At 50.3% G+C, this 18,514-nt stretch overlaps 1 protein-coding gene across 5 annotated transcripts in view; it reads left to right on the top strand.

Moving 5' to 3' along the window:
- PPP4R1 (protein phosphatase 4 regulatory subunit 1) overlaps positions 1-18,514 on the top strand; it is a 689,584-nt gene that overhangs the window by 376,176 nt on the left and 294,894 nt on the right. For all 5 annotated transcript variants that reach the window (XM_078688139.1, XM_078688143.1, XM_078688140.1 and 2 more), the window contains exon 10: positions 13,614-13,747. In XM_078688139.1, the coding sequence (XP_078544265.1) occupies positions 13,614-13,747 (134 nt within the window). The remainder of the gene's footprint in view (positions 1-13,613; positions 13,748-18,514) is intronic.

The following is an 18,514-nucleotide window of genomic DNA, read 5'->3' as shown; positions in this document are numbered from 1 at the left end:
AGCACAAACAATAACTCATCCGACCATTTGGCTTGCAGCGGTTCTGTCCCACAAGACGTACACCATGCACAAACTTCTCCCAACGTCCATCATAAATGGTTTTTGTGGCTTGATTTCTGTCTGTCAAGATGACCTCCACTACCTTGGGAGAAGGGTCCAAAGAAGTTAGCAGTTGTAGCTAATCTCCACACATGTAGGTGTAGGTTTTGCAGGACTGGGTGTAGGACTCTGCCCTACTGCAGCGACAAAAGATCCTCCTGAAGCGGAATCCTAATCTGGCGGACCGATGCTCATGGTCCGAAAGTTCTGGGTACCATGCTCTCCTGGGCCAGTCCAGAGCTACTAAGATGACTTTGGCCCAGTTGTTTCTGATTTTCAGAACTTTGTGAAGGAGAGGTAACAGTGGGAAGTCATACAGGAGTCCTCATCCCAACTCTAGGTGAAAAGCTTCTCCAAGGGAGCGTCACCTTGGGAATTCCAATGCACAAAAATGTAGACACTCGGATAGGGAAAAGTGCTTCACAGATCTCCCCCTTGCTGGAAGTCTCCACCGCCACATTGGAGTTTAATTTGCAATCCTTATCCTCTAGGCAACACTGGCTAAGTTTATCCCCCTGACGTTCAAAGTTCCTGGCAGGTGGGTGGTTACCAGGGATATGCTTTTGCAGCTCAGCCAGTTGCAGAGGCATAGTGCATCCTGGCACAGCACCCCACTCTGTCCTGTTTGTTGAAATACCACATGGCAATGGTGTTGTGCATGAGAACCTGAACCAGTCTACCATTGATGGTTGGGAGGAAGGCCTTTAGGGCCAAGCGAATCACCTGCAACGTCATTAGATTTATGTGGCGATGGATCTCCGTCAGAGACCAGAATCCTCTGATGTCACCCTCTCCCAGATGGCCTACCCAAACCAGTAGCGATGCATCCGCCAAAGCCAACAACTCTGCCACTGGTCTAATGTCAGTTGAGTGCAAGTTTTTCACCTACTCCTTGGAAACCTGGATGGAGTTAGACAGGTTTTCTTAGTGATGGACCCACTAAGACTACAGGTCCTACAGCAGAGCCAGGATATAAATCTGGCATGTGCCTCAAACAGGGAGGCAAGAAGGCCAAGAAACCTCGGAGGTGCTCTCACCAAAACCCAGAATAGAATCTGAAACATCTGCATAATAGCCTGAATGTCCTGTACTTACAGAGGTGGTGGAAAGGCTTGAAGAAGCATTTGATCCAGAAGTGTTGTTGAACGGTAACCTCGTGCAAGGAGTCAGATGTGACTTCAGCATGTTGATCGAAAACCCCAAAGATATGGAGAGGTTAATTGTCATATAGAGGTAATCTATGATTCACTGTGGTGAAGCATACCTTCAGCACCAGTGGTCAATGTATCGAAAAACTGGTAGTACCAATCTCCAGAGATGTGCGGTGTCTTCTGTTCTTCACTCATCCGAGGGGTGATGGCGAGGCCCAAAGAAAGCACAGATAACTGACAATGCTTGTCTCTCACCTTGATCCAAAGGGTATGCCTGTGGGATTGCAGGATGGGGATGTGAAAACAGGTGCCTTGCCTTGCAAATCCAACGCCCCCATTTAGTCTCCTGGAACCAGGGCAGATAGATCTTTGGCCAGCGTGAGTATCTTCAATTTGTCCTTTTTGAGAAAGAAGTTGAGGAAGCGAAGATCTAAAATATGATGAAGACCTCTGTCTTTCACAGCATCAGGAAATAACAGGAGTAACATCCAATCTGTATTTCTGACACTAGGACCAACTTGAGCTTCCGTTTTTTTAAAAGAGCCTGTTCTTCTTTCGATAGGATGGATAAGTTGTCCTCTGACATCCGTTCGGTGTACGTGGTAAATGTAGTGGACTGGAAAGAAATGCGAATGCGTATCTTAACTGAACAAAGTTAAGTACCCATCTGTCGGATGTGATGCTCTGCTACCGATGAAGCTAATTCCTTATGCTGCCTCCAACAAGATGACCATGTACTATCCCATCACAAGCTAAAGTGTTTTTTTGGTGGAGGTGGGAGGGGTGGGGGATTGACCGTCCTGAACCACTCTGAAACGGTCGCTCCCCTCGCTGCTCCCTGCTCATCCACACGGGATATCGTGGTATCGTAGCGCTCTGACTGCCTCGCATTGCTCGCACAACCACAATTTTGCTTTGTGATAATAGCGCTTATTGCCAGCTGACTGCCTCGCGTTGCTCGCTCAGCCATAATTTTGCTTTGTGATAATAGCGCTTATTGCCAGCTGACTACCACGCATTGCTCGCACTGCCATAATTTCTGTTTTGTGATAGTAACGCTTATTTCCAGCTGATTGCCACGCTCGCACAGCCATAATTTTGCTTTGTGATAGTAACGCTTATTGGCAGACTTGCTCGCACTGACGAATATTGAATCATCGTAGCGCTTGAAGTATCAGACCGTGATTTGTGATTTACTGTTCCATTATTATTTGATGTGCCACTCGCTTTGCCTGCTGTAATAATTGTTGCCTGACTGTGCTGCCCAGTGTTCATAGCGCTTAATTAAGGTCGTGCCCCAATCTCGTCCTGTTTCGCTTTTGGCCTGCGGCCATTTTGTTGTTTGTTGTTGTGACTCCCAGCCCGGCTCTCCACCCCGCTCCCGCCTCCCAGCTGCTCCTCCCTCGCCCCACCCCCCTCCTCTACCCACTTATGACAGATGCTTTTGCGCGCAGCGAACGCGCCCCAAAGGTAAGCCCGTCTACGCCTGGACCGCGCCCAGCGCCAGACCCTCTGGCCCCTGCAAAATCCACCCCGCTCGCATAATTTACGACGCCGCAACCCTCTCAGCACTCAACCCTGGCCGACTTCCAGACTGCCACCAAGCCGCCCCAGGACACACCCATGGACCCTTCACCTGCCACTCCTGCAAGTTCGACTGCATCAAGACCCACACCAAATCCACAAATTCCAAACAGAGCTCCGACACTAACCACCTGAAGTGCATCCTGCTCAACACCCGCTCGATCCAGTCACGCCATTGAACTCTGGAACCTACTCGACACCACATCGCCGGACGTCGCCTTTCTTACAGAAACCTGGATGAACGCCTCATCAATGCCCGACATTGCCATAGCCATCCCTGACGGCTACAAGATTATCCGTAAGGACCGCATCAACCAAACAGGAGGAGGCATCGCCATTGTTCATAAGAACACCATCCGCATCACGACCAGCTCCGATGACATCCTCACAGCCGCCGAACACCTTCACTTCCAGATCCACATCGACCCCAAGACCACACTCAGAGGCACCCTCATCTACAGGCCACCAGGACCCCGCACACAATTCAGTGAAGACATCACTGACTTCATCAGTCCACACGCCCTTCCCTCCGAGGACTACATTCTACTGGGAGACCTTAACTTCCACCTGGAAAAGAACAACAGCAGCAACACCACCACCCTTCTGGATAACCTCGCCAATCTCGGACTCAAACAACTTGTTGATACCCCCACCCACTATGCCGGACACACGCTCAACCCAATCTTCACCTCCAGCAAGCACATCTCCTTCAATCACACCACAGCGCTCCATTGGACAGACCACAGCTGCGTCCACTTCAACTACAAAAAGACTACGACCCACAACCACCCACAACCAATTCCCCGCAGAAACTGGAACAAAATTACCACCGACCAACTCCTCACATCTCTTAACCAAAACCCTCCTGCAAAACCATCGGACCCAAACCTTGCAGCCACCAACCTCACACAATGGATCACCATCAGCGCTGACGAATTAGCACCCTTGAAAAAAACATCTAATCAAGCAAGGTAGCAAAAAAGCCCCCTGGTTCAACGATGACGTTAAGAAATCCAAGAAGATCTGTCGCACCCTCGAGAAAGCCTGGAGAAAAAACCCAACCACTGACAACCTGGCCACCTTCAAGAACGCTACCCGCAAACACCACCAACTGATCCGATCCACCAAGAAATCAGCATTCAAGGATCGACTCGACAACAACGCACACAACAGCAAGGAACTATTCAACATAGTCAAAGAATTTACCAACCCCACCGCCGGCACCAACGACATCACTCCCTCCCAAAACCTCTGCGACTCCTTAGCCTCATTCTTCCACAACAAAATCGCAGACATACATAACAGCTTTGAAAACCAGCCCGAAGACCAGTCCACCCCACCCACCTCCGAACTAAAAACCCCCTCCAACAACCTCCGCGCCTGGAACCCAATCACCACTGAAGACACCATCCGCCTGATGAACTCCATCCACTCAGGATCACCAACCGACCCATGTCCCCACCACATTTTCAACAAAGCAAACTCCATTATCGCACCCCATCTCCGAGATGTCATCAACTGCTCCCTCAACTCCGCCACCTTCCCGGAAAGCTGGAAACATGCCGAACTCAGCGCCCTCTTGAAGAAACCCACAGCGGACCCCACTGAACTCAAGAACTACCGCCCCATCTCGATCCTCCCATTCCCTGCCAAAGTCATTGAGAAAGCCGTTAACAGTCAGCTCGCCGCCTTCCTCGAATCCAACAAATCCCTCGACCCCTCACAGTCCGGCTTCCGAGCCAAACACAGCACCGAGACCGTCCTCATCGCAGCAACAGACGACATTCGAAAACTACTAGACAACGACGAAACAGCTGCCCTCATCCTACTTGACCTCTCCACAGCCTTCGACACAGTCTGTCACAACACCCTTATTCATCGCCTCAGCAACGCCGGAATACAAGGAAAAGCATTGGACTGGATCATCTTGTTCCTCGCCGGAAGAACCCAGAGAGTCCGCCTCCCCCCTTTTAGATCAGAGGCCACCGAAGTCATCTGCGGCGTACCACAAGGATCATCACTCAGTCCCACCCTCTTCAACGTATACATGAGTCCCCTCGCATCCATCGCGCGCCAACACAACCTCAACATTATCTCCTACGCAGACGACACCCAGCTGATCCTCTCCCTCACCAAAGACCCAAATACCGCCAAAACTAACCTACACGAAGGGATGAAAGAAGTAGCCGAATGGATGAAGAACAGCCGTTTAAAACTGAACTCGGACAAAACGGAAGTCCTCATCTTAGGATCATCCCCATCCGCCTGGGACGACTCATGGTGGCCACCGGCCCTGGGAAACGCACCCATACCAACGCACCACGCACGTAACCTGGGCTTCATCCTGGACTCCTCCCTCTCGATGTCCAGACAAGTCAATGCCGTCTCATCAACTTGCTTCAACATCCTAGTATGCTCAAAAAAACCTTCCATTGGATCCCCACCGAAACAAGAAAGATGGTCACTCACGCACTGGTCACAAGCCGACTAGACTACGGAAACACCCTTTACGCCGGAACCACAGCTAAACTACAGAAAAAACTCCAACGCATCCAAAACGCCTCTGCCAGACTCATACAAGACATCCCCCGCCAAGCTCACATTTCCGGTCACCTGAAAGACCTCCACTGGCTTCCCGTCAACAAAAGAATAACCTTCCGTCTCCTCACCCACGCACACAAAGCCCTCTACGACCTTGGACCCGCATGCCTCAACACGCGCCTGTCCTTTTACACCCCCACCCGCCAACTACGATCGTCCAATCAAGCCCTCGCCGCAATTCCACGCATCCATAGATCCACCATGGGGGGAAGATCCTTCTCCTACTTAGCAGCCAAGACCTGGAATTCTCTCCCCACCCACCTCCGCCTTACTCAGAACCACCTTTCCTTCAGAAAACAACTAAAAACTTGGATATTCGAGAAGTAATTACCCCCCTCCCTCCCTCAAGCGCCTTGAGACCCTATGGGTGAGTAGTGCGCTATGCAAATGCTAAACTTGAACTTGAACCTATATGTCACCTATGTTGGTCTGGACGTTGGCTGCTGGATCCCTGACCAACCTTGAACGGTTTGGGGGAGGTCTGCTGTTCTGGAAGTGGACCTTGATGTTGTCATTGCACCAGGCCTCTTCCGAAACCTTCAAAGGGGCGAAACAGCTGGGAAGTGTGTTGCACCTGTTCATAGAGACCGAGGGAGCACACTATAGCACTGCTGTCTTTGAAGCATTTCAGGCTCAAGTCTACCTTTTTTTTAAAAGCCACTGGTGCCAGCAAATCACATGTTTAGTAGTGATTCCTGCTAGTCACTTGGGAAGTCAGTGGATCTCATCTACATGTGGAGCTGAAGCACCATGCTGGTACCTACTGCCCTGCCTAAGCAGACGGTTGTGCCCAACTCAGAGCTGATGAAATATTTTGCTGTGTCTTAGCCATCCTGTATAACCTGTTAAAGATTGGTGCAGAACTCTTCAGGGACTGTATGTATGTATGTATGTATTGGTATACTTTTATAGCGCGTATCTGTCACCCAACGGGTATCCTGGCGCTTTGACTAAAAGGAGCCTGCTTCGCAACGTGCTGATCAAAAGAAACTAATGTATCCCAGCCTTGGGAAAAAGATGGGTTTTTAAGTTTTTCTTGAAAGAATTGAGGTCATTCATGCTTCTCAATCCCAATGGAAGAGCATTCCATAGCCTAGCTGCCGTAAAGCTGAAAGATCGGCCACCCAGTCGTGATCTCAATACTTTAGGCACCACAGCCAGGTAGGCAGAAGCCGAGCGAAGGGATCTGGTCGGAGTATACCAATGGAACATGTTCTGTAGTGGGATTGGGCCTTGTCCGTGAAGGGCCCTAAATACAATACATAATGATTTATGGGACTGTGGGCAAGTTCCGCTGCCTATGTCCCTTAATTCATGCAAATTGCGTCCCATGAGGGAACAAGCATTCAGTGAGTGGAGTGCGAAACTGGCAGTAAAGAACACTTACTTTCTGAATACCTCCATTTCTTTATATTCTGTACCATGAGGCGTAGTAGAGAATTCTTTCAGGCTGAGCTTGCTTGTCAGCTGTACCACTAGGCTTTCAGAGTCTGAGGAAAGGTGGGTCTACAGGAGCAGGTTGTGCTTGAATCACTTCTGAATTTGAACAATTGGTTCCTCTGCCGGCGCCTGCAGCATCAGAGCCTGTGTAGATGCGAGTGGGACCAGTGCAGGTCTCTGCGCTGGGTAAGAAGTTGTGATTAGCATCAGCCTGTAGTCAAGGCAAGGTCCACTGTGGAGTCAAGAGGCACAGATGGTATCGAGGACTGGTCCTCCAGATCAAGGTCCCCTTGAGTCCTTGTGGCCCAGAGGTACTACAGGGAGTCCAAAGGGTGTTAGAGAGACCTAACATGGCCGCCTTGATGGCCTCACTTTTTGCAGTGTCGCTGATGGGCCCAGAACTTGTGTTGTATTACGATAAGTTGTGGTATTGGCTCCTGGGTAGGATACCAGGACCAAAATCAAGAGGCACCCTGATGTCCACACAACTTCTCCTGATGAGAGCAGCAGGATAATAGAGAATAATGCTAAACTTCTTGTATTTTTTCGTTGGCTTAACTGTTGACTATGCATGAATGTGAGGAGGACTTCTCCTGAGAACGCCCTCGAGAGCGAGAAAGGCTCTGGGTCCTCCGCTTGGAAGCTTTGATCAAGACCTGCCCGTATGCGTATTGAGACAGCGATCAGCAATGTAGAGTTTGGCTTTGTGGCCCCATCACCTTTGGATTCGTCCTGGCGCAGTCACCGCAAGACTTAAAATAATATGTCAGACCCATGCACCAGAGACAAACCTGGTGTGGGGCTCTAACAGATATCTGTTTAACAGAACCTGTAGGGTTAAAATTCTGTAGTGTTTAGAGGGAACATGTCAGTTAATCGATTCTTTTTTTTAGCAAACTATTAGTTTTCACAGAAGTTACATGGGGGAATTATGCCATCACAATATTGAACAGTATCATATGTATTGGACAGTGCAGGTTACAATTAGCACCTCAAATGCCCCATATAGCACTGACCGATTGGTGTATTCTAGTAGTTCAATAGTGATGTACATTGCTGGTCCCCCGCATTAATGCAGCTCCAGGTATAAAACTCCTTCCCACAACTACCCTCCCTACCCAGAAATCCCCCTATCCCTCCCCCGTCCCCTCAGGCGTGTCACGTACATTCAGGGCTTCAGTCTATAGCAGTGCAAGTCTCTAGTGTGTGTGCGGGCATAATCTAGGTAGTACCATAGGGGATCCCTAGCCTACTAGGGTGCAGGGCATCTTTCCTGGTGTCCATGTGTCTGTCTACAATCCTCCCACCTCTATTACTTAGCCTACTACCTCTGGGGAGGAGCCCACCCCGTCTTCATGCTCATAGTTCATGGGAGATTTCAGGAATGGCACCCAGGATCTGGAATGCACTCCCTCCTGAAACCAGGCTTATCCCCTCCACTGCATTCTTCAAGAAAGAGGTGAAAACCATCCTCATGGCCAAGTTCACCTGGACTTTATAGGTGATGGATCAGAGTCTCTGCATCGCTGTGTATTTTTGAACTTTTGATCTCCTGATTGCCTCCTGACACTATACTCTTATTTGTTTGTGACACTATTATGCTACTCTCCTACTACCGACCACTATATGATACACTTTAGTTTGTTGAATCACCCTCACGTTGCCCCCACCCCTTGTTCGCTCTATCCTTAGAATTTGGTATAAGCCATCCCTACATCCAAAGTTTACCTGAACTCTGTTGTAGCGTGATCAATGTTTTTGCGCCGTCTTATACTACTTGTTACCTGGATGTATATTGGTATGTTCTCTGTACTCCACTGTTTTCCTATTATGTTTAGTGACTATTATACTGTTCCCATTAGTTCTGTTCAGTCCTGTTGCCCCTACCCCTGTCTCTGTGAAGCCCTCTGATATCTGTAAAGATCTTGTTTGCGCTATATAAAACTTTGAATAAACAAATAAATAAATGTCAGTTCTGCAACTAGTCTTTCCCAAGCTCTTGCTGCCTCTAGTGCCCTCTCATTTCCTAGTCTTGTAGCCATCTGCAGCTGGATTACACTTTTACACTCAGCCCATTTAAGTAGCTCTTCCTTCCATTGTGCAGTACTTGGACCCTCCTCCTTCTTCCAGTTCATGGAACCAGCTTGACCAATTTTTTTTTAATTTTTTTTTTTATTTAAAACCTTTATTGTGCAAGCAAAAAAGAACAAATACGGGCCCACAACCGTCAGGCCGGCCACGATACTTTGAAGCACAAGTGCAAGCAATACAGTTCCTCAGCGGCAGCGGATGACATAGCAACAGGCAATGGACGTTACACTGAATAGAATCACATCGCCGAGGAGAAGGAGCATTTAAGGTTAAGTTTTAAGGTTTTTTTGCGATCTAAATACAAAGCAGTGAAGAATAAGAAATAAGGAGAACTGAGTCCATACAATAGCATCACGGTATGGGCAGGCGGCCTCACCACTAGAAACAACAATGGAAGTTAAAACCTCGAGCAATATGGCGGCACGAAGTAAAGCAACCAAATCATCAGTCATCATTCACAGACCATATACAGCGCCACCCCCTCCCCATTAACCCCTATCGCGGACCCAGAACAGAAACAGGTTAAGAAAGCGCAGAAAGATAGAAAAAATAAGGCCCATAGAAACTAAACGAAGTAAAATAAATCCCACCCCCCACCCTACACCAATGCGGAGGCTACGGCCTACCCCCCCCCCCGGCAGTGTGTCTGTCGCCCATTAAAGAACCCGAAATACAGACAAAGAAAAAGGAAGGAAAATGGAAAGAAAAAGGAAAGAAAGACCCATCACACTTGAAATATAGGGATTAAGAAAAGAATAAACTAATCCACTACTCCCAGAAAAAAGGAAGGTGGGGAGGAGCCCACCCAATATCAGAGCTCCCGGACTTCCCAGCCATATACAACCTCTACGCCGCGCACAACAGTAGATTCGGAGGACCGAGAACCAAAAGAGTGTCAGAATCAGGCACACCCAGAGCCCCGGGCCAGCACAAAACAACATAGCAAAATACGGTGCAGTCCGGGTCCTCGCCAGCCGAGCAAACAGTACCAATGAGGGAAACACCCACAGCCCGGCTTGAACGACAGAATCTCACCAGGCATGGCCGTCGCTGAGAAAAGGGCCAATTCCATATGCTCCCGGTCTCCCCAACCACAAGTAATCCTTCCACCCCGAACACAACAGTACAGCATGAAACACAGGAGAGAATGGGGAAAGGCATCTCACAGAACAGCAACATACAATGAAGAAGAAGCGCCCCATCTCGAGTCCCACCCGCCAATCAAGCACATGTCCATAGAGAAAAATTCCCCCTAGCCCCGGCCAGTCCGAAAACGTATCCCAGAACATGGCTCCCTCGGAGGGCCCGCCCCAATCAAAACAAAGACAAAATGGCCGCACACAACAGAAAGAAGATGCCCAGAGACAAGATGGACTTCGCCAGTCCCAAACAGCGCCATCAATCAAAAGGAGCTGCCCCGGAGGAGGGCCCTAATGTCCGAGCCCCGGCCTCCACTACCAGCACCAGACCTAAAACACACCAATTATGCCAAAGCGAATACAAAAGTCATCGCCACTAATGCGGAGTGATATCCCAAATAGAGCCCCTGCGTATATCAAGATAGCGCTCCAACCCGAGTCCCCTCCAGCCGGACAGAAACGAAATTCGAGACCCCCAGCAATATCAAGCATCCCCGGACCCCCAGCCCGCAAGTACATCCACCCCGTTAGGAAGGGACAAAAATCAGACATATCAAGCGCAACCCAAAATAAAAAGACCACGGAAATTAATAGCAATTGCATTCTGAAATAGGGAAGCACACATATGCAGCATAAGCAATATATCGACAAGCGTTATAGTCCGGGCACAGCCAGTCGATCAGGCCAAATCAGAGAGAGAGACAACATCAGCCCTGGCCGGAGCGTTGGAACCCCTCCAAGCATGGCCGCCGCTGCGAGTGCACCGCAGGCAGAACAAAGGAGCAAGATGGCCGCCCTCGGAATAGAAGAAGCAGAGGAAGAGGAAATGAGTGTTCCCAATCACCGACCATCACCGTGTCCAAGTTGACGAGCGCCCGTTGTAGGCAGACAGTCCAACAATGTAGAAAAAACCACGGTAGCACTTGCAGAGGCAAAGTCTCAGGTTTCGGAGTGGAAGGAGACCTCGCAACTGTAGCCTCGTCAAGAAGGGAACCCTCGATACTGTAGCCAAGGACAGAACGCTCCACAGTAGTCTCATTGCGCAACCCTGTATCCACCGCAGGAGAAATGAGAGGTATTAGGGGGCCAGCCAGCCACAGTCGTTCCTTGTAAGGCACCACACCGTCAATCTTCCGCTCCAGCTCACGGGCGTGTTGTCGCCAAGTCGCCCCTAGGTCTGCAAGGGCTGCCAGGATATCGCCATAATTCAGATCGTTCTCCGGCATCGGCCGGGCAGCAGTGCGCAGCGACGCCACCAGAGCATCCTCAAGCTCGCAAAGAGGCAGGGCAGCAAGGACTGGGGATACGGGAGCGACCGCTGTGTCGGTTCGGTAGTCAGGCGCCAATATCACCCCCGCAATGAGCTCACAGCGGAGAGGGGGGGGCGACTCCATAACCAGGAGGGACGTTAGGCAGGGCCACCAAAGGAAACACGGCTCGTAGTCCGAGGCCAGCGCGGTGTGAAAGCCCCCTCGTTTTCTGTCGATGTGGATGGCACACGGCGGAGGGGGCGCTCTAAGATGGAGGCAGCTCAGACTGCCGGCCGCAGAACAAAGGAAGTGTCGCTTGCACGGCCACAGCCTCGCAGGGACCCACTCCGTCGCCGAAGAAAGTTAAGCCAGTCAGCCCACCTCTGCAGCCGGCCACGGTGTATTAAACTCCAGCCCTGCCCCAACTTGTCCCACCGAACATGACCAGCAGCGTCCGGCGGCGACGATCGGGGCAGAGTCAGGGGGCAGAGTCGGAAGTCGGCAAACTTCGCAAATCCTCAGCCAAAACAGCCGGCGGGGACGTCGGAGGAACGCGGGTAGCATCAACTCGTTCGTGGCCCTAGTTGCACACGTTGTAGGCGAATATAAATGCCAGGATTTCTGAAAAACAGCAGACGGTTAGCGGAGCCGGGAGCTCACACGTCCGGTCCGTCCGCCATCTTGGCTCCTCCCAGCTTGACCAATTTTGACTTGCCTGACGAGGTGGTGGGTATCATCTTGGTTACTTGCCACCAATCCAAGTTGATCTATTCTGGGCACTGTTTATGACCGAATACAAGGATAGTCTAGTCCATCAATCCAAAATTTCCAATCTACTTCTACTTCTGTTTCTATTGTCATTGGCCATCAAGGTGTTCCATTGGCACTATTAAGGGTTATTATCAGCCTCCTTAGCTTGTCTACATTTTCTTGCTCAGCCCTCTCTAAGTCATTATGCATTTTTAAAAGGGCCTACTTATTTCCTTCCCCAACATAGACCTCTGAGAATGCTAACCATTAAGATAATTTTCCTTATTGTGATGACATCTTTGCACCTTGTCAGTGAGCTGCAGGCGCTGTCGGTACAGCCACTTTATACCACCAGTGGTATTTCCTACTGTTACGTCCTTTTTGCCAAAAGTGTTGTCTCCCTTCTATGTAGAAGCCCATCAGGCTACCTGTTTTCTTTTCTCCATTATATGCCCCTAACGAGGAGGACAGGCCTCGTTGGCTGTACCTTAATTGCGCTCTTACTTTCAATATAGGCCGCTCTAATGAGCATTTGGTGGACAACCAACTCTTTGTTAGATTCACCAGTGCATTGAAAAGTGAGCGCAGTCCAGAAACAAACCCTATCTTGATGACTGGTCCTCTGAATAAAGATGTTCTACACCTTGGCCAACAAGGAGCTCTCGTGGAGTTATTAGGCTCCCTCCACCAGCTTCAAATCTGCATTAGCTAAGTGTGTTCTTGTTCTATAGATCTGCCAGGCTGCTACCGGAGTGTCTGTCCACAGTTTCACCAGGCACTACTGCATCAAGACTCAGGTGCTTAGTGAGGGCAATTTTGTCTCTTCAGTCCTGCAGTAGAGCCCACTTCTCAGACCCACCACCTTTTGGAGAATACTGCATTGGAATCCGTTCAAAAGGTGAGGAATCTGTTGTTGGAAGTATCAATCAGAAGAAACAGTTACTTAACTTTGGTAACACTCCTGGTGACTACTATGTTTAACAGATTTCTTACTGCCCTCCGTCCATCCTGTTCTGGGAACTGTATTTCTAGGTGTTCATAAAGTCCCATATTAGAGTCTGTGTACTGTCACGGATTTTGATTTGTCACTGTATCTCCATGTCTAAAGGCGTGGAATGCTTTATTGTAAACCTTCACATGGTTAGTGTCAATATCCAGCTTTGTTCCATCACTTCCGGAGACGTTGTGAAGCTGCTTTGCAGTCTGATGACACAACCTTTCAGTGTGCAGGAGCAATTGCTGGCAGAGTTGCTGGATCCAACTTGGCACCTTGTAGAATTAAAATGGGGCGAATCTAAGGTTGGAGTTTCCACCGGAAAGAGCAAAAGTGAGTAAGTAGTTCATAGCCACCCTCATCCCTCCCTCCTTGCCTTCCCTCCCCTGAAGCAATGTGGCTCCCTGAAGGTATCTCGTCAAACTATATGGTGTGCTTCTTCAACTTAATTTGAACTTACAGACTTTTGAACTATTAAAACTAGCCATGGGTCATATGTAATACTTTTCTCTAGGTACGCCAAGCTGCCTTCCAGTCCTTGGGTCCTTTCATATCAACATTTGCTAACCCATCCAGCTCTGATCAGATTTTCAAAGAGGATGAAGCTAAAAGCCCAGAGAATGTAAAATTGACAAGTGGCTGCAAAAGGTACCGTATGCAACTTCACTTTGGTGAATATTTGTGTGCTTTTTGTCCGATTGCTTAACTTTATCCTGCTGTATTTTCAAACAGAGGACTGATGTACAAGGAGAGCTCTCTATGAGAAGGTGTACACATAAAAGGATAATCTGTGACTTTTGATTGTTTGAAATTGGCAAAGACTTCTCATGTAGTCAGCAGCATGTTTTTGTTTAGATTAGATAAGGTGAAGCCGTAATGTTTTTGGTAAAGAAATGTTCGCCTTAGGGTCTGCTGATACTGGTTTTCAGAAACTGAGCCAAAAGACTTAAGAATATGGTAATGTAGGGCTTAAGGTATTAACAGAGTATGACCTGAGGAGGAGCTTCGCGCGCACCCAAGATGGTCGCGTGAGCACAGGGCTCCCGGACCCTCGCCACCTCCATCGACTATCCTGTACTTTATCCTGGTTCGGACGACGGGTGTTTATTGGCGTAGTTCTACTGATCATTTATCTGTTCCCAAAAACTTTTTGGGACTTCGGGGTCCAGAGCTACAGATCGTCGCAGTTTTCTGGCCTGCTCCAAGGTGACGCCCCGAGCTATCTTGTCTGGCCTGCCGTCCAGTAAGTGAACAACAACGGACTGCCGGACTTGCATGGGCTGGCGACCGCTTTTGGTTTCGATCCTGTCCGGAGATCAACCTGACTTTGTTAGCTACGTAGACGGCCGGACGTGCCTATACTTTTGGTCTCTCCGCTTCTGATGCCGATCTGTCGTGGCTTTCAGTTCTGAGACTGGCACCACCTTCGCCCTTTTGGTCCTGCATTTGCCACCGCAGTCACCATTTTCACCCGACAACAGGCGATCCGTATGGGTCCAGGATCTAAGATGGCCACCAAGCCAGAGAGTGAGAGGCGCAAGACTAAACCGGGCGTTCGAGGGAGTGCTTTGCAAACGAACATTATGGACCGGTACACCCTTACTAAAGGATCGCCGGGCGCAGCATCTAAACCCTCTACGACAATGCCGGAGGACTCATCGATTGAGGACGAGCCCTCGTTGCGGGATCTCATGGGCGCCATTACCGGTATGAAAGCTTCACTGGGGCAACAATATGAGGCCTTGACTCTCAAACTGGATACTGTGTCGATTGATGTCAATCTGATCAGGGCGGATTTGGCGAAGACAAACGAAAAGGTCAAATCCCTGGATCTCAAGACCACTAGCCTGGTCACTGACGTCTCTGACTTACAGGCTGAAGTCGGGAATCTGCGGAAAGCTAATGACTATTTCTCTGGGCGCCTAGAGGACTATGAAAGCCGTGCCAGGCGCAATAACATTCGCCTGATTGGGGTCCCGGAATCATCGACTGCTGCCTCGACGGACTTATTGGTGGAAGACCTGGTGCTGAATCACTTGGCGCCCAAGGGTCTCAGCAAGTTTTTCGCTGTCGAGCGTGCACATAGGATCCCCGGCTGCACACCTAAATCGGGTGCTAACCCACGACCCATCATTGCGAGGATCTTTCATTTCCGGGACAGAGACGCTATCCTGCAGGCTTCGAGGCAGTCTGGTCCCATTGCCTTTGAGAACTCTACTGTCCGCTTCTATCCGGACTTTACACAACAGGTCCAGAAACAGAGGCTGGGGTTTCAAGGGGTCAAGAAGAGACTCCGGGACAGGTCTATGAAGTATGCCATGCTCTTCCCGGCCCGTTTGCGGGTGGTTCATAGGGATCGTACTTTTTTCTTCGACCATCCTGGGGTCGTGAGTGACTGGCTTGACTCGCTGCCTGCGGATCAAGAACCTTTTGAGGACTCTGGCAGATCGGATCGGGCGGACGGTGGCCCGACGGAGCAGGAGTAGATGTCGACTATGACCCCGTACCCTTCACGTTGGCTTTGAACTGTGCTATACTGTGTCATTAATGTTTGCAAGTAATAGTCCTTTTGGGGGTGGGTGGGGGATGAGCGGGTCCTTTCTCCTCCTGGGTTTTCTTTTCGTAGATTAGTTGGGTGGTTGGGCGACAGGCACACTGCAAGTTTATGGGGCTTTTTGGTCTTCAGCAGGGGTGCGGGGTGGGGGGTATAGTTGTTTTGCCATTGTTGGGGGGACTGGGTTGTTGGTTTGAATTTTATTGTTATTTGCAAGGTGAAGGAAAGGCAATCTCCTGTTTTTCGCAGTTGCTTTGGGTGTGGGGCAGGGGAGGGGATGAATTCGGGGATGGGGGGTAGGGGACTTCGGATATTGTGTTGGAACGTGAACGGGTTGGGGGTGGGATCAAGAGGAGGGTGGTGCTGCAATTGCTGAAACGTTTGTCTCCTGATGTTGTCTTACTGCAGGAGACTCATTTGCTCGGCAACAAGTGCTACGCTCTGAATAGGCGTGGTTATCGCCTTGTGGCGCACTCTGGTTTCACTTCGGGCTCCAGAGGGGCGGGCATTCTGGTTCGGACCTCCCTCCCCTTGGCCATTGATGATGTCATACTGGATGATAAGGGACGATACGCTGCCATGGTGGGGCGCTGGGAAGGGAAGGTTCTTATTCTGATTTCCGTGTACGTGCCCCCGGGCCTCCAAGCCACCACATTCGCTGATCTGAGTGGACTTATCCTGGGTCTCCCCGAGGGTCTGCTTTTGGTTGGGGGTGATTTTAATGCGGTGGTCTCGGGGATGTGTGACCGTCACCCTCCCAGGGAACTGCCGAAGGCCCAGACTTGGTTGAGTGACTTCCTAGAGACGCTGGGGCTCACTGATTGCTGGCGCTTGCTTCACCCGGGGCAGTTGCAATATACCTATCATTCTGGTGCTCACGGTAGTCTCTCGAGGTTAGATCATATATTATTGCCCTCGGCCCATGCATCCCTCATACGGGAAGTTAAACATCTGGCGAGGGGTATCTCGGACCATTCTCCGCTTTGGCTGGTGGTTGATGCACGGCGGGGTTCGGCGGGCCGAGTGGCTCCGATTAACCCCTGGTATTTGAAGGACCCCAGGGTCAGGGCTGAGCTGGTTAAAACACACGATTGTTATTTTGCGGAAAATGTGGGCTCTGTTTCCTCCCCAAGTTTACTTTGGGAAGCTTACAAGACTGTCATTCGTGGCCAGGCCCTCTCGTTGATTGGTAGCGTGAAGTTGGCCAACCGTGCTGAGATGGTTCGCCTGGAGGGGGAGGTCACAGCCCTGGAGGGATGCTTGGAATCTGGGGTCACTGCTGAGGGGTTACATCTATTGGAGTTGAAACAACATGAATACAGGGCTCTGGTCACGGAAGCTGCTAAGGAAATGGGAAGGGAACAGCAGGGCCGCCTGTATGATGTGGGTGATAAGGCTGGGAAATTACTTGCTTGGCTGGATAAGAGGGAGAATGCAAGTCGTGTCGTCCCTGTGATTGTTGCGGAGAATGGAGAGTGTTGTACTGACCCTGCTGATATTGTTACATGTTTTGCCGATTACTTCCGCGAGGTGTATTCCCAGGTGTCTGATCGCTCTGAGCAGGACTCCCACCTGCTATTGCGGGATATTGCACTTCCCCGATTGCCTGACATTGATAGGGATGCTCTGGATGCGCCGCCTACTGTGGATGAGATTGCCGCTGCAGTCCGTTCGGTCCGATCCGGCAAGGCTTCGGGCCCTAATGGGCTCCCCATTGAGCTCTATAAACTACGCCCGGACACGCTAGCTCCACATCTACGCTCCATGTTTCTCGAGTCTTTGGAGGTGGGTTCTCTCCCACCTGACCAGAGACTGGCCACTATAGTCGTCATCCACAAAGATGGTAAACCTCGGGATCGCTGTGCCTCATTTAGACCCATTTCGTTGATTAATGCGGAGCCTAAAATCTTGGCCAGGCTGCTGGCGACACGTTTGGCGACTGTCATTGGGGACCTGGTTCACCCTGATCAATCCGGCTTTATACCGCATCGCAACACGGCGCTTAACCTCCGACGGTTGCATGGCGTCTTGGCACGAGCCGAGACGCTGCGTGAGCCCGCCATCTTGGCGTCCTTGGACGCTACGATGGCGTTTGATACAATTGAATGGCCGTATTTGTGGGCGGTTCTTGCCAAGTTTGGTTTCGGTCCGGAGTTCGTTCGGTGGGTCAAATTGCTTTACGCCGGTCCCATGGCTCAGGTGGTGGTCAATGGTCGGGTCTCTGCACCCTTTGCACTGGACAGGGGCACGCGACAGGGCTGTCCCCTGTCCCCCTTGTTTGCTCTCGCCTTGGAACCGCTGGCGGCCTGGTTGAGGTGGGAGCCGTCCCTGAAGGGCATTAGATGGAATTCGGAGTTTGAGGACCGTATATCTCTCTATGCTGATGATATTCTGCTGTATCTCACATCTCCCCGTAAATCCCTCATTGTACTGTTCAATGTCTTAACGTCCTTTCGCAAAAACTCGGGTCTTGTCATCAATTGGTCGAAGTCCTGTGTATACGTCCTGTCGGGAGACGCCCCTCTTCTGCCGAGTGGTTGTCCTATCGCGATTGTGAGGGATGGATTTAAATACCTAGGCATTTTTATCACTCTGAAACCTGAACTGCGGTTTGACCGGAACTTGCTGCCCCCTCTTCAGCGCCTTCGGGCAGATGTTGTTGCTTGGGGGAAACTCCCTCTCTCTCCCCTGGGTAGAGCGGCACTGTTTAAGATGATGTCACTGCCCCGCTTCCTCTACGCATTGCAAAACACACTTGACGTTGTCCCGGCTAAATATTTCCGTGAGGTTGAGAGCTTACAGAGACAACTGGTGTGGGGGGGCAGGCCCCGGATCGCCATTGCTAAACTGTCGCTCCCGTG

This window comes from Lissotriton helveticus, chromosome 4_1, assembly GCF_964261635.1.
Source record: "Lissotriton helveticus chromosome 4_1, aLisHel1.1, whole genome shotgun sequence".
NCBI classification, from domain to species: Eukaryota; Metazoa; Chordata; class Amphibia; order Caudata; family Salamandridae; genus Lissotriton; species Lissotriton helveticus.
Note: the sequence above shows the minus strand (reverse complement) of the source record. Positions and strands in the feature narration are given on the sequence as shown.